Source organism: Dipodomys merriami, unplaced genomic scaffold (assembly GCF_024711535.1).
Source record: "Dipodomys merriami isolate MVZ:Mamm:240054 unplaced genomic scaffold, mDipMer1.0.p SCAF_6, whole genome shotgun sequence".
Taxonomy (NCBI): domain Eukaryota; kingdom Metazoa; phylum Chordata; class Mammalia; order Rodentia; family Heteromyidae; genus Dipodomys; species Dipodomys merriami.
This window is the reverse complement of record NW_027206179.1, coordinates 1,517,711-1,541,231: the sequence shown is the minus strand read 5'-3', so window position 1 is coordinate 1,541,231 and position 23,521 is coordinate 1,517,711. Positions and strand designations below refer to the sequence as shown.

Below are 23,521 nucleotides of genomic sequence, written 5' to 3'. Positions count from 1 at the left end.
GAAGCGGGGTTCGATTCCTCAGTACCACAGACACAGAAAAAGTCAGACACGGTGCTGTGGCTCCAGTGGTAGAGCGCTAACCTTGAGCAAAAAAGGCTCAGGGATAGTGCTCAGGCCCTGAGTTCAAACCCCAGGACTGGCAAAAAAAAGAATGTGGGGAACACTGAGACGAGCAATTGTGAAAATCAGCCTACCCCCCAAGTGCTAGGCCTTCGCTTCGCCACTGAGTTCACCTCCTGTAGGGTGTTTAGTTTTTGTCTTTCTTAGGCTTAGTGTTTGGTTTTGTTCTTTGAGACAGAATTTTGGTCTGTAGCCCAGACTGGCTCAGACTCTTAATCCTGGGATTTCAGGTTTGTATCACTACACCTGGATCAAGAGGATTGTGTGTGTGTGTGTGTGTGTGTGTGTGTGTGTTAAACTCCCGCTAGGCAACAGTGCTGTCAGTGAGCTACATGCACAGCTCTTTCAGACAGTGTGTTACCTCTAACTGAGGTGGAGCCCAAGACGGCTGGGATTACTAGCGTGACCCACTGCTCTCGGCCACACAGTCTTCAGAAGTGCTTTTTGAAGAAGGTAATGATGGCATTACCGTGCACAGATGCGTGTGACTCAAGCAGCAACGGTGACAAACAACCAGGGTCACAAAAATGGAATGTTTATTACCACCATTTCGGGGCCACCCCCAGCATTCCTCCACATCAGTCCTGCGAGGTAGCAAACACGTCCGCTCCCACAGGCGCAAAAGTGAAGCCCAGAGAGGCCGGGCCAGCGTTACCTAGGCCTCACAGCACACACGGGTCCAGCCCGGCCGCGTCCTACCCAGCGGGAAGGTGGCTCCCCACATACTTTGGGCATTTAACAAGTCATTACTGAGCGCCTTCTGCGTACCGGAAACTGATCGAGTTGGTGATTTAGCCTTTCTTGTGTGTGTGCGCTTGTGTTGGGTGCTGAGGATGGAATCCAGGGCATCTTGTAGGCTAAACTGTAGGCTGTGCCACTGAGCTATACCCCAGCCTAGCTAGTAGCTTAGGGGTGAGCAGAAGTTTAAAAGTTAGCTGGGCGCTGGTGGCTCATGTCTGTCATTCTAGCTACTCAGGAGGCTGAGATCTGAGGATTGTGGTTCGAGGCCAGCCCAAACAGGGAAGTCTGTGAGACTCTTATCTCCAATGAACCACCAAAGAGCCAGACGTGGAGCAGGGGCTCAAATGGCCGAGTGCTAGCTTTAAGAAAAACAAAACAAAACAAAACAAAACAAAACAACTCAGGGACAGCCCCCAAGCCATGAGTTCAAGCCCCAGGGCTGGCACACAGAAAAACAAGTTTACAGAAGTGGAGGTGGTGTCTAGACTGTAGGTCCGGGAGGCCTGCTCCGGGCGCTGACCTGTCCCCGCGCTTCAGCACACACTGAACACCGAAGGGGCCTGGGCCTGGTACTTGTCATGAGCCATCTTGAGGATGGGAATGAGGTTCTGGAAGGTCGGGCGGAAGGAGGCCTCCAGCTCCCAGCAGTTCTTCATGAGGAGATAGACCTAGGGCAGGAGAATAGGGCGGTGGGGTGCTGCTCGTCTGTGGGGGGCGGTGGGGTGGAGGGGACCCGGCTCACCTCACTGGGGCACCTGTCGGGCCGCGGCAGCCTCCCTCCTCGTTCCAGTAACTCGGTGAGTCTCAGCACTGTCATCTGGCCCTGGGTGAGGCCGATGAGCTCGATGAATTTCTATGGCATAGAGAGACGACGCGGCCAGGGTGAGAAGCCTGGGTAGAGGCTGGGGGCTTGGCTCTCCACTGTGGGGGTTCAAATCCCACCTTGGCTGCAGGACTGCGGCTCTGCCCAGAAGCCATTTTTCCTGTTTTTGCTTTTTGTTGTTTTTTTTTTTGGAGGCAGTCCTGGGGCTTGAACTCATGGCCCTGACACTGTTCTGGGCATTTTTTTTTCCTCCCTCAAGGCTAGTAGTGTTCTACGGCTTGAGCCACAGCTCAAGTGGTGATAGAAGTGAATTGTGGTGATAGGAATCTCACAGACTTACCTGGCTGGCTTTGAACCTCGATCCTCAGATCTCAGCCTCCTGAGTAGCTAAGATGACAGGCTTGAGCCACTAGCGCTTGGCTATGTTTCCTTTTGGTGTTGGAGATGGAACCCAGGGTCTCTTGCACACTCTCCAAGCGCTCTACCATTTAAGGCTCCCTCCCTCCAGTGGTCTCTCCCTCCCTTCATCCCTCCTTCTCTTCCCTTCTCACTCACTTTGCCTAGGCTGGCTTCAAACTCATGATCCTTAGGGCATCAGGGTATCAGGGATCAAAGCTATGAACGATCAAACCCAAATGGATAAACTTAAAAAAATTTAAGCCACACGGTGGCTCATGGCTGTAATCCCGGTTCCTCAGGAGGCTGAGATCTGAGGATCGTGATTTGAAGGCAGCCCAGGCAGGAAAGTCCCTATGAGACTCTTATCTCCAATGAACCACTAAAAATCCAGAAGTGGCGCTGTGGCTCAAAGTGGTACAGCACTAGCCTTGAGCAAAAGAGCTCAGGGACAGCGCCCAGGCCCTCAGGTCAAGTCCCATGCCCAACAACAACAACAACAACAATAAGATGTGGGTCTTGCTATGTTGCCCAGGCTGGTCCAGAACTCTTAGGATTCAGTGCTGCTCCTGGTTCAATCTCCAGTAGCTGGGGCTATGAAGACGTTCTGAATAACAGAACCTTCTCCTGGCTGCCCCACCCACATCAGGCCTGGCCATTCACAGTGGCTCATGGCTATTCAGTGATTGGTTACCAAATGCACCCAGGGCCAATCAGAGAAAGTCATGGAAATTACACCAGAAAAAGGGGGGGGGGTCCCTGTGGCCACAGAAAAGGCTCATCCTGTTTGTCATGCTACCATGACAAACCATTATGGAATAAGCCCTCAAGTCTGGCTGGGATGTATCTCAGTGGCAAAGTGGTTGTCTAGCAAGTGCAATGTCTTGGGTTCGATTCCCCAGTAAAATAAAGGAAAAGCCAAAAAATCCAAACAAAAGAAGATCTCAAGTTTGGAGCTTGCTGGGGTTACATAGTGAGACCCTGTCAAAACGAACCAACAGCCAGGCACCGGTGGCTCACGCCTGTAATCCTAGCTACTCGGAGGCTGAGATCTAAGGATGGTGGTTCAAAGCCAGCCCAGGCAGGAACGTCCATGAGACACTTTTTTTTTGGTCGGTTGTGGGGCTTGAACTCTGGGCCTGAGTGCTGTCCCTTAGCTTTTCAACTCAAGACTAACGCTCTACCACTTGATCTACAGCGCCACTTCCGGTTTTCTGATGGTTCATTAGAGATAAGAGTTTCATGGACTTTCCTGCCCAGGCTAGCTTTGAACTGGGATCCTCAGATCTCAGTCTCCTGAGTAGCTAGGATGACAGGTATGAGCCACCGGCACCCAGCCCCACCCACACTCCAGAGTTCAAGCCCCACAACCGACCCCCCCTCAAAAAAAGGCCTGAACTATAAGCGGCCCATGTTAAATATCAGAATTGTAAGGCTAGGATAGAGAGGGGGATTTTGTTTTCTTGGTATTAGGGATTGAACCCACCTGCTAGGTAAGCACTCTACCACTTGAGCTACACCCCAACTCTTATTTTTATTTTGTAAGAAAGGGTTGTGCTTTTTTTTTTTTGTCCAGACTGGCCTCAAGCTCTTGATCTTACTGCCTCAACCTCCCAAGGATGTGGTTTGACTGCCCACCTTCCCACTCGCGTGGGGTGGGGGCTGGCGCTCACCGAGGGAGGGCTCTGGCTGGAGTCACAGTGTGTCAGCAGCTCGTACAGTGTCACCCCAAACGACCAGACGTCAGATGCATAGTAGAACTTGCACTCCTTCAGGCACTCTGGGGCGTACCTGGGCGAGGAGGGGGGCCTCTCAGGGCTGAGGCTGTATTGAGTGGGGGAGTCCAGCTCTCATGGGGTGGGGGGGCGGGGAGGACGCCGTCCCTGGGGAAGATCTACTAGGGCCAAGCCCAGCTGGCTCCGCCCCCCTCAAGTCCCTAGGCCACACCCAGCTCCCCTAGCATCAGGCCCTTGTGCAGGCTGCTGCACTACTGCTATTCCAAATGGCATCTCCCTCACACTGCGACACCCCCCCTCCCTTGGTCACCAGAACACGGGGCTGTCCCCATCCTCGCGCACGCGGTAGTACTCGTGGCCTTCAGGCACGGCCTTGGCTAGGCCAAAGTCCCCGATCTTGACCAGCCTGTCGTTGTCCAGCAGCACGTTGCGCGCGGCTAGATCTCGGTGGATGTAGTGCTGGGCGTGCAGGTAGGCCATGCCCTAGGGGCGGGGCGGGGCGGGGCGAGTCAGGGGTCGTTGGGGCTTCGGGGTGGGGGTAGCAGTGGGTGGCAGGGCCTGAGTTGATGGCCAGGGGAAGGGGACAGGTTGAGTCTGTAGGGGAACCGGTCAGGTTGGGAGGGCAGGATGGCAGGTGGAGCTAGAGGGTACAGGCGGATGCGGGGCTGGGTGTGGCCAGGATGGTGGGCGTGGTCTGATTAGTGGGCGTGGCCAGACAAGAGGAGTAGGACCTGTGTTAGGCATTGCAGAAGAGGGTTGGGGGAGGGCAGAGGCAGGTCAGTCCAAGGACAAGATGATCAGGCCTAATGAGCAGGTTCAGACTGGACAGGGCTGGTCCAGGGCAGGAAGATAGCAGAGGTAACAGGTTCTGGAAGCAGGGGTTCAGCCCGGCCCACCTTGCAGATCTGCTGGGCGAAGAGCAGCAGCTGAGCCAGCCCGACGCTGTGCCGGGGCAGGTAGTCCCGGAGGCTACCCAGAGGTACGTACTCCATGACCAGCTGCACCGACTTCTCGCCTGGCACGGAGGAGGCGGGGCCATGGTAGAGAAGGCAAAGTCACTACCCACCCACATGTGCCCAAGGCCCAGCGTGTGAGGGGAGGGGAAAGGTCCTGGGGCTTGAACTCAGGGGTGGAGGCACTGTCCCTGAGCTTTTCTGCCCAAGGCCAGTTGCTCTACCACTTGAGCCACAACTCCACTTCGAGGTTTTCTGCTACTTAGTTGGAGATAAGAGTCTCAGGTGCTGGTGGCTCAAGCCTGAGATCCTAGCTACTCACTCAGGAGACTGAGATGTGAGGATGGTGGTTGTAAGCCAGCCCAGGCAAGTCCCTGTGAGACTCTCTAACCATTCAAAAACGGGAAGTGGCACTGGGGTTCAAAGTGCTACCACGCTAGCCTGGAGCACAAAAACTCAGGGACAGCACCCGGGGGGCGCTGAATGCAAGCCCTACAACCGAAACAAAACAAAACAACAAACCTCTCCCGGACTTTCCTGCCCAGGCTGGCTTCCAACTGCGCATCTCAGATCTCAGCCCCCTGGGAAGCTAGGATTGACAGGTGCGAGCCACCAGCGCCCCCCCTGGACTTCAATCCATTCAAGGGAAGAGGAGCCTGGCTGGCCACGCCCCCTGGTGCGTCATGACATTCTAATTGGCCGGAGGGGCCCCGCCCACCCGCGCCCAGCCAATCGCCACCTGGCCCCGCCCACCTGGGTCCTCGCAGCAGCCCTTGTACTTGACGATGTGCTCGTGGTAGAGCGTGCGCAGGATGTCGATCTCCCGCCGCCAGCCCGAGCGGGGCTGGGGCCCGCAGCCCGCCTTGAGCGCCTTCACGGCCACCATCTCCCCGGTGCCATCGTTGGTGGGGTCGTAGCAGTACAGGCTGACCTTGCCGAAGTGCCCCTGTGTCCGCAGGAGAGAGGGTCGGCCCTCAGCCTCGGGTTGCCAGGCCAGGCCTCGGGAATGATCCATTTTTGGAAGTCCTGGGCCCCGCCCAGCCCTGCCATGGAGGACCTCCGGGCTGCATGCACCCGGGCCTCGGCTGCGGGCTTTGCATCACCCCCAGATCCCCCCTAGGGACCACCTGGCTTCAGAAGACCCCCCCATCCCCGGCCCCCCCTTACCTCGCCCAGATCCCGAATCTTTTTCAAATATCGCTTGTGGAACACCGTGGGGTCCGAGGCCGGGGAGTCGGGGTTCACGGTAGAGATATCCACTAGATCTGTTAGAGCCACAGTGGGGGTGTGTGTGTGAGAGAGAGAGAGAGAGACCTCCAGCCACTTGCCAGCCCAACCCACTCTGGGGATCACAAGGTGAGCCCCCCTCCCCTCCCCCAGCTGCCTGTATGTGCCTCTGTATGGAGACCTCAGGGACCCCACCCCTGTCCATCCCCACTCCCCAGGGGCCCAGCGCGGCCCTGAGGCTCACCGTGGGGCTGTAGCCGCGTGAGGTCGCGCAGAATGGTGCGGAAGGACGGCCGCTGGGCAGGTTCATAGGTCAGGCACTGGCTGGTGAGTGTGGCCAGCTCAGGGCACGAGGGCTCGGGTAGCTGGTGCTGCTTCTGGTAGAAACGCTCTTTCTACATACCAGGAGATGGGAGGGGGTGAGTACCCCATCTATGACACCCTTCTCCAAGAGCCCAGCCAAATTCTAGGAGCATAAGGCCCCCAGCTAAGTGCCTGACTCTTCATTCCCAAGTGTTACAGGAAGGGAAGGCTCCCAGAGAGCGGCAGAGACAAGTTCCAGGTTCCCTGTGGGTCCTTAGTGCCCTGGCTTCCACCCATCCTTGAAGCCTGTGGTGATTTGTAATACTGCTTCCTCAATGCTTGAAAGGCCTCAGGGCCTTTGCACAGGCTGGGCCATATAGTTATCCTTTCTAGCCATGCACAGTGAGCTAATTCTGTACTTTTTTTTTTTTTTTTTTTGGTACTTAAAACTGAACTCAGTGTGAGGCAGGCACTCTACCACCAACCCTTTTGGCTTATAATTTTTTGGATAGGGTCCTGAGATTTGTTGTTGATGTAGGCAGTGATCCAGGGGCTTGAACTCAGGGCCTGGTGGTGCTCCTGAACTCTTTCATTCAAGACTAGTACTCTACCACTTTGAACCATAGTGCCACATCCGGTTTTCTAATTGGAGATACAAGACTCACAGACTTCCTGCCTGGGCTGGCTTCAAACTGTGATCCTCAGATCAAAGCCTCCTGAGTAGCTAGGATTAGAGGCGTGAGTCCCAAGTCCCAAGTCTTGAGATTTGTTTTTACTCCTACTTCTGCCTCCTAATTATCTGGATTACAGGTATAAACTCCCACACTTGTCCACTAACTCATCGGTAGAGTGCTTGCCTCACACCCTGGGTTTGATTCCTCAGCACCACATAAACAGAAAAGGCAGGAAGCGGTGCTGTGGCTCAAGTAGTAGAGCGCTCGCGTTGAGCTGAAGAGCTGAGGGACAGCGCCCGGGCCCAGAGTTCAAGCCCCACGACAAAAAAGCAAAAGCAAAAGCGCAGCGATGAACCCTAGGAGCTGGAGGCCCAGGGATGTCCTAGATGTACCTCAGAGGGGCCACGGCCCTGGAGCGGGGCTTCCCCATCAAAGCAGATCTCCAGCAGGGTGGCGCCAAACCCCCACTTGTCGGCCGCGGTGCTCAGGCTGTTGGCTCCGCCGGTCAGGCACTCGGGAGCCGTCCAGGGTATGCGCTCAACACGCTCTGCGGACAAGGCCAGAGGTCACGGAGGGTGGAAAGAGGAGGGACACCCCGTCCCTGGTGCCCTGCCCCGTTGGGACACTCACCCTCTCTGGAGAGCGCCCCCAGGCCCACACCGGGGTCACTCAACTTGATGAATGGGCTGGTGTCCTCTGCCAGCCCTGGCCTGGCTAGTAAGATGTTTCGGCCACACACATTACCGTGAACCAGGCTCTTGTCTTCCTGGGGGTGGTGGGAGACAGGAACGGAAAGGGGTGACCACAGACTGTGTCCCCAAACTCTATTGACATTTATGTGCAAAGGGCACCATGGTCATTATGGGATGCCCATACTCTGGCACTGTAACCAGGCAACAGCACGAGGGGGCTGAGTTGGTGGCCAAGGCTCTTTCCAAGGACCAAAGGCCAGAAGACCCCATTGCTAATCTCATACCTGTGCCAGGCACCCTCCTGCCCCAGGGCCTTGGCGTTACCTGTTCCTTCCCCTGATACATTCTCCCACCCCCATCCTCCCCACTCCTTCCCTCACCTCCATAATGAGTGAGACCTTCCCCAGCCCACCTATTTATTCCTTTATTTTTGAGACATGGCACTCTGTAGCCTCAGGCTGACCTAGAATTCCCCGTTCACCTGTCTAAGCCTCTGGAGTGCTGGGATCATAGATGTGTGCTAGTATGCCTATCTTATTTTGAGATAGGGTTTTCCTATGTTTTATTTGTGGGGGGATTGGCTGGCCTCCATCTGTGATCCTCTTATCTCTGCCTCCCAAGTAGCTGGAATTATATCAATGAGCCACCATACCCAATGTACACCGTATCATTTCATAGAAGGAACTTGAACATTCAAGAACCCTGGAACGCATAAGGAACTATGAATTATGAATTGTCCTTGTCTCTTCCCAACAAAAATCCCAGGTCCCAAGCCGGGTGCTGGTGGTTCACGTCTGTAATCCTAGCTACTCAGGAGGCTGAGATCTGAGGATCATGGTTCAAAGCCAGCTGGAGCAGGAAAGTCAGTGAGACTCTTATCTCCAATAAACCACTTGAAAACCGAAAGTGGCACTGTGGCTCAAGCAGTAGAGCACTCTCCTTGAGCTGAAGAGCCCAGGGACAGAGCCCAAGTCCAGAGTTTAAGCCCCATGACTGACAAAAAAAAAAAAAAAATCCCAGGTCCTAGTTTAGGGTATGGCTCAAGGGGTAGAGAGCCGGCCTGGAGCAGAACACAAGGCCCTAAGCTTAAGCCCTATTACCAGCCCAAAAAAGAAAGAGAAGCTAGGTGCTAGTGATCCTAGCTAATTAGGAAGCTGAGCTCTGAGGATCATAGTTCAAAGGCAGCCTGGGCAGGAACATCTGTGAGACTCCAATGAACCACCAAATGTTGGAAGTGGTGCTGTAGCTCAAGTGGTAGAGTGCTAGGCTTGAGCAGAAAAGCTCAGGGACAGCGCCCAGGTCCAGAGTTCAAGTCCCAGGACACACAAAATAATAATAATAAAAGGCAGTCAAGGCCAGATACCAGCTTGTGGAGTAGGGCTGTGTGTGTCCTCTCCCCAGACAATGCCCAGGCTCCCCAGCCCCTCTGGCTGACAACAGTGCCACCTGCAGGCCACATACCAGGTAGCTGAGGGCACTGGCCAGCTGCTGGGTCACTGCCACCTTCCAGGCCATGGGCACGTGGCCCCGCTCTCTCCGCAGCCACACATCCAGGGGCCCGTGTTCCACGTACTCCGTCACCATGATGTCTGCGAAGATCCAGCTGCTCCAGGACCCTCCCCTCCCCACATCTCCCATCTGCCCCCCTTCTCCAGGGGCCGGGGCAGAATGTCGGGGTTGGGGAATGTGTGTGGGGGGAGGGGGGAGTGGTTTGGGAGAGACTCACAAGAGAAATGGGGGGATGGAGTGGAAGGATGACTACACACTTGGGTCCCACTATGGCAAGACTGGGATCCCACTATATTTTTTGGAGGGGGGGTCAGTTGTGGGGTTTGAACTCTGGGCCTGGGAGCTGTCTCTCAGCCAGACTTTTCTGCCCCAGGTGGTTTTGAACTGCGATCCTCAGATCTCAGCCTCCTGAGTAGCTAAGATGACAGGTGTGAGCCACAGGAGCCTGGCTTGGGATCTATTTAAGACTCCTGGAGGGCCCCATGGGGAGGGGTAATGGATGGCACCAGCTCTAAGCAGGCTGCATGGCAGAGCTAGAGGTGTGGGAGGATTGGGGGGTGGGTCACAACAGGACTGGGGGACTGCACGGGCCACTGTGCCCCTACGGTTGGAAGGTTGATGGGGACTGGGGTGCAGAAGGCAAAGTGGAAGATGGAGATGGGGGTGTAGCTAGCCATCAGAGGGTAGATGGAAAGTTGGGGTACAGCTGAGGGCAGGCAAAGTGTAATCTGGGGTTAGGATGTAGGAAGAGAGTTGGCAGTCAGGGGTGGGTGATGGAGGGAAGGTCAAGGTTAGCTCAGAGTCAGGATCCAGGCCATGTTTGGGTAATCAGAGGGGCTGGGGAGGGGGGGTGGCTCAGAAAACATGCAAAGCCTGGAGTGGGGGTACAGCCAGGGAAATGGGTGTGTCTGCAAAGGGCTGTGGGTGTGGATGGGGTCCCAACTCACTCTCGGAGCCACGCACACACACGCCGTGCACGAAGGCCAGGTGTGCATGGGAGACCTGGCTCATGAGGCTGGCAGTCTCGTAGAAGGCCTGAGGGGGAACGGGGCAGGTCGTGGGGCTGCAAAGCTCCCCTCTCCCCCCCCCCCCCGCTTGTCCCGTTCCCCTCCCCACGACAGCCAGCTCAGGGCTGGTGGCTCGCTCTCACCAGGGCGATGTCGTGGTGACTGGGGTCCAGGACTTTAAGCACCACGCGTAGCTCCTGCCCACGACCTCCACATGGCTCCAGGGAGCTCCCACTGTCCACTTTGTCCTCCTCCTCCTCCTCAGGGACCCCCACACGTAGGAGGCCCTCGTACACGTTCGTTCTTGTACCCTGGCCCAGGTGGGAGAGCTGTGGGAAGCCGCACAGGATAGGACCTTAGGCCCAGCTGGCACCATGGGGCAGCAGCCAGGGGCCCGCCCACCGCCCGCCCCGCCCACCGCCCGCCCCGCCCACCGCACGCCCCGCCCACCGCACGCCCCGCCCACCGCACGCCCCGCCCACGAACACGGCCAGTGATTTGAAATCCTGCCACCCAGCCCTTAGACCAAGCCCCGCCCACCAGAGCCCTGTAGCCACGCCCACTGAGGTGTTTTTAGTGGACTTGATGGCCACGCCCACTTGGGGGAGTGTTGCATCCCATTGGACCCGGTATCCCAGCCTCCTCTGGCCGCCCCGCCCACCACGGCCACACCCACCTGGGTGATCTCGTCCTGATGCACCCGGTGGAAGCTGAGCTGGCTGAGATTAGGCGGCTGGCTGTTGGGCCGCGACCCCCGCATGATGAGGAGGTTGGAGATTTCTAGGGGCAGAAGCGAAATCACAAGATAGGGGCTGGCTGGGGAGGGGGGAAAGAGATGCCAGGCCCAGACTCTGGTCCCCACCCTCCGCATCTACCTCCAGGTCGGGGCAGGCAGCAGCGGCGCAGGGGGAAGCAGTCCTCGCCAGCCCGCAGGGCACAGCCCTGCAAAGCCACCCGCAGCTCCCTGATGCTGGCAAAGGAGCGGCCCCAACCCTCCAGCACAAAGGCCCCGGCCTCTTGCAGGATGGGGAACTTCCGGAGGCGCAAGCCCCGCACCCCGGGTGCCTGCGGTGGGAGGAAGGGACAGTGAGCAGAGATCTGAGCAGACAGTGTGGCCCAGCCAGGCTCCCGTCAGTCACCCCTCGCCAGCCCAGGCCCACCGAGTCACGCTGGGCCACTGTGAGGATGAGGCGGTACAGGTGGTTAGTGCTCCAATGAATGAGGTACAGCCCGTCTTCCGGCCGCAGCTTCGCTTGCACAAACGGATCCCTGAAGGGGCAACAAGAGGACTTAATGAAGCGAGGGGCCAGGAGCTCACACCTGTAATCCCTGCTATTCAGGAGGCTGAGATCTGAGGATCAAGGTTCAAAGCCAGCCAGGATAGGAGTCTGAGACTTATCCCCAAAGAACCACCAAAAAGTCAGAGCAGAGCTGTGGCTCAAGTGGTAGGGCTCTAGCCTTGAGTGGAAAAAGACAAGCAAGAGCGTGAGTCCCTAAGTTCAAGCCCCAGTATTGGCACATGTACACACAAAAATAACCAGAGCAAGCTGGGTGCCGGTGGCTCATGCCTGTCATCCTAGCTACTCAGGAGGCTGAGATCTGAGGATCACAGCTCAAAGCCAGCCCGGTCAGGAAAGTCCTTGGAGACTCTTATCTCCAATGAACCACCTGAACACTGGAAGTGGTGCTGTGGCTCAAGTGGTAGAGCGCTCGCCTTGAGCTGAAGAGCTGAGGGACAGCACAGAGACCCCGAGTTCAACCCCCTCAACCGACAGAAAAAACAGGCAAAACAGGGCTGGAAGTATGGCTCAACGAGTGTGCCAGCCTAGCACGCTTCAGGCTCTGAGTTCAATCCCAAAAAAAGCACAACAAAAGCACAAATGGACAGTAAAAGCTGCTGGACACGTAGGTAGTGCCAATCACAAACATAAGAGACAAACACAAGCAGTTAAACATCCAAGGAAATGGGCTGACAGCTCCAGAGTGACACTTTCACCATGACGTGCTACCACACCTAGCCCGGGTACCCACACCACCCAAGCCCTCGTCTACACACGTGCCCCATAGGCACACGTGCATGTGTGGGTGTCCACAAATGCGTATAAAATACAGCATGCATGCATGAGTGTACCACATGTGTGCATGTACAGGACACATACATGTTGCACACATGTCCATGTCTGTGAGCGCACTGAGTGCCATGCACGTGAGTGCTACAGATACATTGCACACTTGGGCATACACGCCCACACCCGGGCACATGTGCGCAAGTGCCCTGGGACAGGTGGGTGTTTGCCCCTGCACACTCACAGACACATGTGCACAATTCCTGGAAACACGTATGCATGCTGATGAAGGCAAACCCTGTGCACTAAGGACCACACACACACACACACACACACACACACACACACATTAGAGCTGACACCCCTATGTGGACAGTGCACATGCACTCAACAGTGAACAGGTTCCCAGACACGCCCCCCTCCCCGGTGTGCTGACCACGCCCCTCCCTGCCCCGCCCCCTCACAGCAGGGGTCCGTGGATGCCATCCTGGATGCTCATCACCAGCCGGGGCGGCGCCACCTCGTGGCACAGGTAGTGGCTGGAGTCGGCCGTCAGGCGGAAGTAGCCATCCACCAGCGCCACGAAAGACAAGGCGCTGGCCCGAGAAAGCAGGCTGAACTCCTGTGGGCCAGGGGGACGTCAGGTGGGCAGTGGGGGTCCGAGCTGCCCCGCTGCCCCTCCCCGGGCTGCGGCCCGGGCCGCACCAGGCACTGGTTGTCCTGCCGGCGGATGCTGACGCGGCTGTCTGTCAGCACCACGTGGGAGATGTCTTGGAAATCACAGAAGTAGGTCCAGGGCGACTCCCAGGGCCTGCCCACCACCTGCTGTCCTGCCGGGTGGGCCTTGCCTTTCTTCCGGGACGGGCGGGCCTGGGGGTTCCTGCTGCCGCCCTTGGGATCCTGGGAACCCAGGACCTGGGGTAGAGACATAGGGAACAAGGCCTGTTTACTTGAACTCAGGGCTTTGTGCTCTTGAGATTCTACCACTTGACTCACAATTCCACTTCTGGCTTTTTGGTGGTTCATTGGAGATCAGGGTTTCACAGACTTTCATGCCCTGGCTGGCTTCAAATCATGATCCCTTAGATCTCAGCCTCCTGAGTAGGTAGAAGCTCAGGAGAGAGCTACTGGAGCTAAAAGTTTGGTTTTGGTGGTACTGGGGTTTGAACTCAAGTCCTAATGCTTGTAAGGAAGGTGCTCTACCACTTGAGCCACATCCCAAGCGGCCTATGAAGCTCAGGTAATCCTCTGTCTTAGGCTATAGATTAGCTGGAATGGGAGGTTACCAGGCCAGCCCATGCCCCACACATACATCATGCCTGATTATACCCCCAGGGGCAAGACAGGAGCTGGGGAACCTGCCACCTATGGCCACAAGTAATACAAACTATCCAGGGCAGAAGCCAGAATCTCTGGCAGAGCAGAAGAGAGACCCAACTCATCCACTCCCCACCCTCCCTGCCACGTTCCAGCCTGGGCAAAAAAAGTCTGTGAGCCTCTCATTTCCAATTAACCACCAAGTGGTTCTGCAGCCCAAGTGACAGAGCACCAAGCAAAAAAGCTCAGGGAGAGTGCCCAGGCTCTGAGTTCAAGCACACACACAAAAAAAAACCCAGGGCTGGGGTACAGATCCGTGGCTGATCGCCTGCCTGCCTGGCATGTATGAGGCCCTGGGTTCTGTCCCCTGCACTGGGGCCCCTGGAGGTTCATGGCGCAGATGTCAACTCGTAGAACAGAACACTAAAAAAAATAGCTCCCAAAGCTGGGCGCTGGTGGCTCCCGCCTGTAATTCTAGCTACTCAGGAGGCTGAGATCTGAGGATCATGTAGTTCAAAGCCGTGTCCTGCGCAGGGCAATCTGTAGAATTCGAAATTTCTAAAGAGTGACTCCAATGGTAGAGCACCAGCCCTGAGTACAAATGCTCAGCAACAGCGCCCTGGCCCTGAGTTCAAGCCAAAGGACCAAGACACACAGACAGACAGACAGACAGACACACACACACACACAGACACAGAGTTCCCAAGCACAGAAGGCCCTGGGCAGCCTCACCGGGGATGAATGGAGACACCCCCTTCCCACCCCCGGCCCCCGAGGGCAGAAGCGTGGCCCGGCTCACCTCGGCCCGCACCGGCCGCCACTGGATGCCCCCCGTGCCGGTCACCTGCACCTCGTGCGTGGGGGGCCCGGGGGGGAGGGCTGAGTCGGGGCCGGGGTCCTCGGGGCCCGGCCGGGCGTCCTGGGCGTAGCAGGGCGGCCCCGGGGCCTGGGCCTGCAGCTGCAGCTGGCGGGCGGGCAGGCGCTCGGCGCCGAAGCGCGGCGCCAGGCGCTCCAGCGTGGCCAGGTACTTGACCATGACGGCGTGCGCCGACAGCTGGCGCGGCTGGAAGGCGCGCACGAAGCGGCGGAACACACTGCGCAGGCGCAGGCGCGTCAGCGCGTTGTGCTGGCGGATCTGCTGGCGGAAGGAGCGCGGGATGCAGTCCTTGAAGCTGGGGTGGGGAGAGGGGGGCGGGGTGACACACTGGGTGACATCACCTAGGCCAAGTGGCTGTCACCTGTCTAGAAAACAGGCACACACAACGGTCCAGCCCTGGTGGCTCCATGACGCCTGTAATCCCAGCAACTCCACAGGGCTAAGGATCCAGGTTCGAAGCCAGCCCCGGGGCAGGTAAGTCTCTAGCTGGAACTGAAGGTGTGGCTCAGGGTTGGGAGTGCGTGGAGCCTCGGGCAGCCATCCAGAGCTCAAGGCCCTGAGTTCCAAGCCCCACTTGGAGTTCTTCCTTTTTTTTACTTTTTATGTCCTGCCAGTCCTGGGGTGGGAACTCGGGCCTGGGCGCTGGCCCTGAGCTTCTTTGGCTCAAGGCGAGCGCTCTGCCACTTAAGTCACAGTGCCGCTGCCAGCGTTTTCTGTGTATGTGGTGTTGAGGAATCGAACCCAGGGCCTCATGCATGCGAGGCAAGCGCTCTACCACTGAGCCACCTTCCCAGCCCCATTCTTTCATTTTCAGATGATCACTAAAAGGCACAGCTCTGGTCACAAAATCCTTCCCTGTGCTCCCTAGTCTGTCCTCTTCCCCCTGTCATCCCTTGCACCTGCCACCGGTATGGCAGATAGCTTGCTTTTTTCTCTCCTTTTCTTTTCTTTTCTTTTCTTTTTTCTTTTCTTTTCTTTTCTTTCCTTCCTTCCTTCCTTCCTTCCTTCCCTCCCTCCTGCCTGCCCTCCTTCCCTCCCTCCCTCCCTCTCTCCCTTCTTCCTTTCTTCTCCCATTCTCTATTTCCTTTCTTCTTTCAACACTGTGGTTCATCCCAGCCACCTGATGGGAAAGGCATTTCCACCCATCAACTCAGTGTCCCCAGACACCTGATCTCCTTGGCTACGTCCTCCAGAGGGACACCACGGCAGAGAGAGAGATGGCAGAGGTGCAGAAAGGCCATGCCAAGGCTTTCGTTTTTAAAGTGGTGTATCTCTTCCTCACTAGTCAGCTCCCATAGGCAGACGACATCATTCACAAACTCATGCTTGCCCTGAGAGTGGGGAGAAGAGGGAGAACAGATTTACTCTCTATAGCTAGAGAAATTTACTTGCTTGGCTGTAAGCATTTTGTAGAGGGAGAAGTCATCATTTTTAGGAAAGGCTAAATACAATCTTATCAATTCAATCCTGTGCCTGTAACAGACATCACTAATTAATCCTAGGCCACTAATAGACATCACTAATCAATCCCAGTACTCAATCCACACTGGTTTGTTGTTTTTTTGTTGTTGTTGTTGTTAGTTGTGGGGCCTGAACTCTGGTCCTGGGCGCTGTCCTTCAGCTCTTCAGCCCAAGGCTAGCACTCTACCATTTGAGCCACAGCACCACTTCCAGCTTTTTCTGCGGATGTGGTGCTGAGAAATCTAACCCAAGGCCTCATGCAAGGCAAGAACTCTACCACTGAGCCACCTTCCCAGCCCCATTGTTGTTGTTGTTGTTGTTTTTGTCGGTCATGTGGCTTGAACTCTGGGCCTGGGCGCTGTCCCTCAGCTCTTCAGCTCAAAGCTAGTGTTCTACCACTTGAGCCACAGTGCCACTTTCAGTTTTCTGGTGGTTTACTTGAGATAAGAGTCTCAGGGAGAATGGGAGGGGTGGGCAGGGGAAAAAAAAAAAAAGAGTCTCAGGGACTTTCCTGCTGGGCTGGCTTTGAACTGTGATCCTCAGATCACAGCCTCTTGAGTAGCTGTTTTTTTTGTTGTTGTTGTTTTTTTGGATCCAGTCATTGCGTCTGAACTCTGGGTCTGGGCGCTGTCCCTCAGCTCTTCAGCTCAAGACTAATGCTCTACCACTTGAGCCACAACGCCACTTCCGGCTTTTTTCTTTTTGCTTATGTGGTGCTGAGGAGTCCAACCCAGGGCCTCAGGCATGCAAGGCAAGTGTTCTACCACGGAGCCACCTTCCCAGCCCCATTGAGTAGCTGTTTTTTACTTTTTTAAAAAAATATGAATTTATAATAACCAAATAGGTTTACAACTATGTCTTGTTATGGATTTCAGACTGGCATTAAACTCATGGTTCTTTTGTTTCAGCCTTCCATGAGCCTAACTTTGGCAATGAGTACATTTCTCTGTTTTGGTTGGTCATGGGGCTTGAACTCTGGGCTGGGCGCTGTCCCTGTGATGAGCCTGACTTTGTTTATTTATTTATTTATTTTTTGAGTCCGGTCATGGGGCCTGAACTCTGGGCCTGGGCGCTGTCCCTCAGCTCTTCAGCTCAAGGCTAGCACTCTACCACTTGAGCCACAGTGTCACTTCTGGCTTTTTTCTTTTTGCTTCTGTGGTGCTGAGGAATCGAACCCAGGGCCTCAGGCATGCAAGGCAAGCGCTCTACCACTGAGCCACCTTCCCAGCCCCGATGAGCCTGACTTTGAAAGACACCACATCCCCAGCTCCAGCCCAAGGTCTTTTACTCTTCCGGCAACTGAAGGAAACCAGCTGACATGAGCTGAGACGGATTCGCTATCATGAATCAGAGAGGGAGCTGACGACTCTTTACAGTCTGCGCATACCTGCTCAAAGAGGTACTCAAACGAGGCTGAGTCCAAGAGCTGCACCCCCTGCTCTGCCCGTTCTGAGGGTGCTTCAGCCCCTGGGAATCCGCAGCGGTACACAGCAGGCTCCTGAGAATTCAGGCCATGCCAGTTGCGGAAATAAAACCTGCAAGAAGGGAAGGAATATACCTGGCCCACGCCAGGACACGCAGGGACAAGCCTTCCCTCAGGCTTTACCCACCTCATTCGGAATAACAGCGTCATATTTGTGTCTCTGGACATGTCCAGGGTGTGGTTTGGGGGCAGCCAGACTCCGGCCTGGGCATCGAAGAGGGCAAAGAGATTGAAACAGGGCGGAGTGATGCCTGGGACAGGAAAGCAATGAGATCAGCTCAGATTTGCCTGTAACTCTAACGCCAAAGAAATATCCCACTACGACCTGCTGTCAAAGGACTCCTTTGATGTGCTCTGTTCCAGACACATCTCATCCAAGGTCCCCAAGTATGTCCCCTCCGCCAAATATACATTCTATAAGACTCATTCTTCAAGTCAGCCTGTGCATTAAAGGACTGGTCCTGAGGAGGGTGCTATTAGGAGGTTATGGAACAAGGCAAGGCCTGGCGGGAGGTCTTTAGGTTATTGGCAGTCGAATGTCCCAGAGACTAGACTCTGCTGACTTCTCTGCTTCTTAGCTATGATGAGGGCAGTTTGGCCCTGACACAAGCTGCTTCCCTTACATTGTCTCAACCACATGCCCAAAGCAACCAGTACTGGGCCACGTCCTACAAAACTGTGAGTCACAGTGAACCTCTTCTCCTTGATTCACTCAGGCATTGGTGTGTGTGTGTGTGTGTGTGTGTGTGTGTGTGTGTGTGTGTGTGTGTGTGTGTGTGTGTGTCAGGGCTTGGGTGCTGTCACTGAGCTTTTTGGCTCAAGGCTAGTTCTCTACCATTTGAGCCACAGCTCCTCCACTTCCATACTTTTTTTTCCCCAGTGGTTCATTGGAGATAAGAGTCTCCCGGACTCTCCTGCCTGGACTGGCTTTGAACCACAATCCTCAGATCTCAGCTAGGATGACAGGTATGAGCTACTGACGCCTGGCGAGGCATTGGTTTTCTGTGAGAGAAAACAGTCACACAATGTCTGAGTTCCCCACTTCCTGCTGAGAAGGTCTGAGCCCTCAGCCTGAACAGCTCTCGCCGGCATCTGTTATCATGCCCTGGATTCTGTTCCTGCTTCTCCTTCCCAGTTCTGAGAATGGACACCAGTCACCCCGAAGCTCCCCTGCTTCCTCAAACCCATAGAGGGGGCACCGTTCCCTCGGCTGGGTGGTTGGAGGAACTATCCAGGGCTCTTTGTGGCTCCTTGTACCCCTCTGACAGCAGAACCAACTTCTCCATGAAGGAAGGCACACCCCTTTCTTAGCATGAACATCAAGAAAGACATCTGTGGGGTGGTGAGGGGGGAAAAGATGGCCAGAGGAGTGAATCAATGCTGGGATATTCATCTCCAGAAGGGTCTCTGGGAAATTACATGGGTCTAGAAGGTGGGGCCCCTAGAATGGTATTTGTGGCTTTATAAGAAGTAGAGGAGGGGGCTGGGAAGGTGGTTCAGTGGTTGAGCGCTTGCCTTGCATGCATGAGGCCCTGGGTTTGATTCCTCAGCACCACATAAGCAAAAAGAAAAAAGCTGGAAGTGGCGCTGTGGCTCAAGTGGTAGAGCGCTAGCCTACAGTGAAAAAGCTCAGGGACAGTGCCCGGGCCCTGAGTTCAAGCCCAAGACTGACCAAAAGAAAAAAAGGAAGTACCAGTTGGTTATGCCTTCAATCCTAGCTACTCAAAAGGCTGTGATCTAGAGGGCTGTGGTTAAAGGCCAGCCTGGGCAAAAAAAAATTCAGTGAAATAGCATCTCAACCCCTAGCTAGGTTTGGTGGTATGAAGCTGTCATCCTAGCTACAATAAAACACTGAAATTAAGCCTGGAGCTGGTGGCTCACGCCTGTCATCCTAAACTACTCAGGAGGCTGAGATCTGAGGATCGAGGTTCAAAGCCAGCCTGGGTAGGAAAGTCCGTGAGACTCTTATCTCCAACGAACCACCAGAAAACCAGAAGAGGCGCTGTGGCTCAAGTGGTAGAGCGCTTGCCTTGAGCTGAAGAGCTGAGGGACAGCGCCCAGGCCCAGAGTTCAAGACCCATGACCAACCAAAAAAAAAAAAAAAAAGAATCCTTCCTCCATCCTACCAGGCAAGGTAACATCTAGCCTGGCGAGAGATTGTTTCTCTCTCTCTCTCTCCCATCATTTCCCAGAATCCATTCTGTATCAGACTCTGTTTCCTGGACCACAGCCAAAGAGCACAGGTGAGTAAGCACTCGGTCTAGACACGTCCTTCTCTGCTCAGAACCCTTTACGCCTCACTCCTTACACTGAATAAAATCCCAAATCCTCCCACAGGTTCACAAGGCAATCTCCCTTGTCGCCACCTCCCTTCTTCCCTTCAATCACCCCATTCCAGCCCCACAGGCTTCCTTCTGTCCCTGGCAAGTTCCAACACCAGGGCCTTTGCACATATTGTGTGCTCTGCCTGGTACCATCTCCCCTTGCCCTATTTGAAGGGTTTTTGTTCAAACAACACCTCCTCGAATAAACCTTCTCAGCGCTCCAAATAGTCATCCTCTCAATATCACTTATTACATTTTCTGTCATCTTCCCTCCTATGAACTGGAGCTGATGAACAGGCACAGTGGTGCACACCTGTAATCCCAGCGACTGAGGAGGCAGAGACAGGAATAGGGGGTGTGAGGTCCGCCCAGGCAAAATTAGCAAGACCCCAATCATGCCTGTAATCCTAGTTACTTAAAATGCTGAGATGTGGTGATCACAGTTCAAAGCCAGCCTAGGTAGAAAGTCCATGAGATTCTCATCTCCAATGAACCACCAAAAAGCTGGACGTGGAGCTGTGGCTCAAGTGGTAAAATGCCAGCTTTGAGTGAAAAATAAAAAGGAAAAAATTGACTGGGGCTGGTCTTGTGCCCCGCCTCCAGCCCCCCCCCCCCCCACTCACCAATTTTGTGTGCGATCTGAACACAGATCTCCTCTGCAGTCAGCAGGGAATCGTTGAAGGTGACCCAGGGCTCCCCACCTGCGGGGCCGACCCAGTGCAGTAGCACCTTCACACTTCCCACGGCAGCCATGGGCCGTGCGTCCACCGCTGTGGGCTCGCTGGACTGGGCTGGAAATCGTTTCTGAAGGGACACGCTCCTCACGGCAGACACCTGGGGAGGGACAGACAGTGTCAGCCACGAGGCCAGCCTCACTAGATAGCCCTACTAGCTGCATCCACCTGGGCAGAGGCCTGAGGGGCAAATTTGGGGCTCCCTGGGTCTGAGGAACCTTAAGTACCCAATTCTCCTCCCTGGCAATAATGTCCATGCTTAATTGGAGAATGGGTTGTCAATCAACTCATTTGGGGTGGGCGGGACCCTACCTATACCACCTGTCAGCCATGCTAACATCAACCCCTCCCTTCCCCCCACGTTTTAGGGTGTGAGCCACCAGCACCCAGCTCCTCTTTTTTCTTTCTTTTTCTTGGTCCCCGGCCTTGAATTCAAGACCTGGGCACTATCACTAAGCTTTTGTGCTCAAGGCTAGTGCTCTACCATTCGAGCCATTTCTGGCTTTTCTGATGGCTCATTCAAGATAAGAGTCTGACAAACTTTCTTGCCCTGGCTAGGTTTGAACTGTGATCCTCAGCTTTCAGCCTCCTGAGTAGCTAGGATTACAGGTCAGAGCCACCAGTGTCCAAGTATTTTTTTTTTTGGGTCCGGTCGTGGGGGCTGAACTCTGGGTCAGGGCGCTGTCCCTCAGCTCTTCAGCTCAAGGCTAGCGCTCTACCACTTGAGCCACAGCGCCACTTCCGGCTTTTTTTCCTGCTTATGTGGTGCTGAGGAATCGAACCCAGGGCCTCATGCATGCAAGGCAAGCACTCTACCACTGAGCCACCTTCCCAGCCCCCCCTATTTTTTTGTTTTTTGAGAATATCTGGGTTCAAGATCCTTCTGCCTCAGCTGGGACTACAGGTGGACACTAGTAAGCACAGTGTGAAGGTTCTCTTCTGTGGTGTGAAAGTTCTCTTCTGTGGATAAATTTGCACCAATATAAGAATCCACTTCGGGGCTAGAGATTTGACTCAGAAATAACATTAAAATTAAGATAAATAAAATAAAAATAATAAAAAGAAGCAGAGCACCTGTGGCTCATACCTGTAGTCCCAGCTACACAGGAGGGTAAGATCTGAGGATCCAAGTTGGAAGCCAGCCCAGGCAGGAAAGCCCATGAGACTCTTTTTTTTTTTTTTTTTTTTTTTTTTTTTGGGTGCGGTCATGGGGCCTGAACTCTGGGCCTGGGCGCTGTCCGTCTGCTCTTCAGCTCAAGGCTAGCGCTCTACCACTTGAGCCACAGTGTCACTTCTGGCTTTTTTCTTTTTGCTTATGTGGTGCTGAGGAATCGAACCCAGGGCCTCATGCATGCAAGGCAAGTGCTCTACCACTGAGCCACCTTCCCAGCCCTCCATGAGACTCTTATCACCAATTAAGCAACTAAAAACTGGAAATGGAACCGTGGCTCAGAAATAATACTCAGGCCCTGAATTCAAGTCCCAGGATAGGCACCAAAAAAAAAAAAAAAATCCACTCTAGCTCTATACGGTAGTGGGCAATATGAAAAGTCTGTCCTTCCTCCCTCCCTCCCAAAAATCCACCCGGAACCAACCTTTCTGAAATAATCAGGCTGTGTTCAAACAATGCTGACATGGGGATTGTGCTGTAGTTTCCTGAGTCAGCTCAGGCGATTCGCTCAGCTACTCTGGTCCTGGTTGCCCGTGGGGAGGAGAGAAGGGGGGGGAGGAGAGGGGGGTGGTGTGGAAAAACAGCCCGCGGTCAACATGGTTCTGCGTGTTACATCTTCAGCACGGTCCTTGAATCCAGTAGGAAACAAACAAGCAAACAAATGCGATCTAAATCAGAATAAAATCACCATCAGAATGGACCGTAGCGTGGAAGAGGGAGGGCCCGAGGAAAAGTAGGAGTTCATTAATTCAACCAAGGTTTGGGTTTCAGTATCGGGATCGGTTTTCTTTCCTGTCATGATTTCAATCCCCTGCACCTCCAGGCCCTGCGGACTTTCCTGTCCAGCTAGGTTCCCCCAAATCCAGAGTCAGGACTCCAGAGATGGGGGGGGGGGTGGTTGTTACTGGTTTATGGCAAGGAACTGGGAAGAGGGGAATGTTGGCCTGGGGCTTCTCTCTGGAGAATAAGACGCGATCGATCGGGGTGCCTGCCGCAGAGGACTGTGAGGAAGACTGGAGAGCGGCGGCCAGAGCTGCCTGGGTATACAGCCGGCGCTTCCCAGAGGCTGGGCCGGCTCCCGCTGGGGATGGGCGTGCTAGCTCCCTTCCTCGGCCTCCGGAGAGCTCCAGCCAGGGTGGAACCTGCACCCGCCCCCCCAGAATAAACCAACGCCTCCAAACCCGGCGGTTCCGGGCGGTAACTGCGGGGGGCACTGGCTGGACATCCGGACCCGGGGCTCGCCAGACCCGCCAGGCGCATGCGCCCTGCTGGCTCCCCGGCGCGCCCCCTGGGAGCCCCTCTCCCTCCCCTCCCCCTGCCCTCCCCGTTCCAGACTCACCCTGGGTGGAGGGGGCTCAGGCTGGAACCCGGGACCCGCCCCACCGCCGCGGGGAGCCGCTGCCGCCGGGCCGCGCGGACGCCCCTTCCCATTGGCTCCCAGATACGCGCATGCCCGCGGGAGGCCCGCCGCGTGTCCCCATTGGTGGTGTCTCCAGGTGAGCTTCACGCTGATTGGTTGTGGCGGCGCTCGACTCAAAGGCGATTGGTCGGTCCGGAACCCGGAAGCAAAACTGAGCTCATGATTGGCTGCCAGTGTGCCCGCGGCGATGTGGAAAAGGATGACCGCTAGGGCGGGCGGAAGCGTGTGGTCTCTGGGCAGAGTGTGTGGATCCCGTGGGTCGATCGTGACCCCGGGGCACGACCTGGAGCGTTCACTGTCAAGTCCTTGGTGGGCTTGGCCCTTTTGACCCTTGCTTTGGCTGTCAGATCCGGGCTGCCTTTGCGAAAGTGAGCTTGAAGCTGGGCACCAGTGCTCACTCCTGTAATCTGGGGGCTGGGAAGGTGGCTCAGTGGTAGAGCGCTTGCCTTTCATGCATGAGGCCCTGGGTTCCATTCCTCAGCACCAC

At 55.3% G+C, this 23,521-nt stretch overlaps 1 protein-coding gene across 4 annotated transcripts; it reads right to left on the bottom strand.

Annotated features, from left to right (window-relative positions):
• Window positions 1-634: 634 nt before the first annotated feature.
• On the bottom strand, window positions 635-23,038 carry Tyk2 (tyrosine kinase 2). Of its 4 annotated transcripts, none has more exons than XM_070002293.1 (25): window positions 22,954-23,038; window positions 22,039-22,282; window positions 20,333-20,543; window positions 17,513-17,636; window positions 17,290-17,437; window positions 15,609-15,772; window positions 14,364-14,736; window positions 12,953-13,162; window positions 12,712-12,869; window positions 11,342-11,450; window positions 11,057-11,246; window positions 10,858-10,961; window positions 10,325-10,510; window positions 10,122-10,209; window positions 9,127-9,254; window positions 7,604-7,739; window positions 7,366-7,520; window positions 6,241-6,391; window positions 5,937-6,034; window positions 5,523-5,715; window positions 4,713-4,831; window positions 4,127-4,299; window positions 3,754-3,871; window positions 1,604-1,714; window positions 635-1,529 (listed from the first exon to the last, which is right to left on the bottom strand). In XM_070002293.1, exons 3-25 carry the CDS (start codon window positions 20,460-20,462, stop codon window positions 1,395-1,397), a joined length of 3,501 nt encoding a protein of 1,166 aa, XP_069858394.1. In that variant the 5' UTR covers window positions 20,463-20,543; window positions 22,039-22,282; window positions 22,954-23,038; the 3' UTR covers window positions 635-1,394. The 4 variants fall into 4 exon arrangements, 3 of the variants coding, with proteins under 3 accessions (XP_069858394.1, XP_069858395.1, XP_069858396.1); XM_070002294.1 differs by having other exon boundaries at window positions 22,039-22,242; window positions 22,954-23,036; XR_011367867.1 differs by lacking the exon at window positions 635-1,529 and having other exon boundaries at window positions 1,627-1,714; window positions 4,159-4,299.
• Between the last annotated feature and the right edge of the window lie 483 nt (window positions 23,039-23,521).

Excerpts from the sequence above, each read along its gene's own strand:
- Tyk2 (XM_070002293.1), bottom strand. The coding sequence starts at position 20,462 with ATGGCTGCCGTGGGAAGTGTGAAGGTGCTACTGCACTGGGTCGGCCCC. Across the intron at positions 13,163-14,363 it reads GGCGGCCGGTGCGGGCCGAG|GTCCTGGGTTCCCAGGATCC; the intron begins GTGAGCCGGGCC and ends TCTCTACCCCAG. Across the intron at positions 1,530-1,603 it reads CCGACAGGTGCCCCAGTGAG|GTCTATCTCCTCATGAAGAA; the intron begins GTGAGCCGGGTC and ends CTCCTGCCCTAG.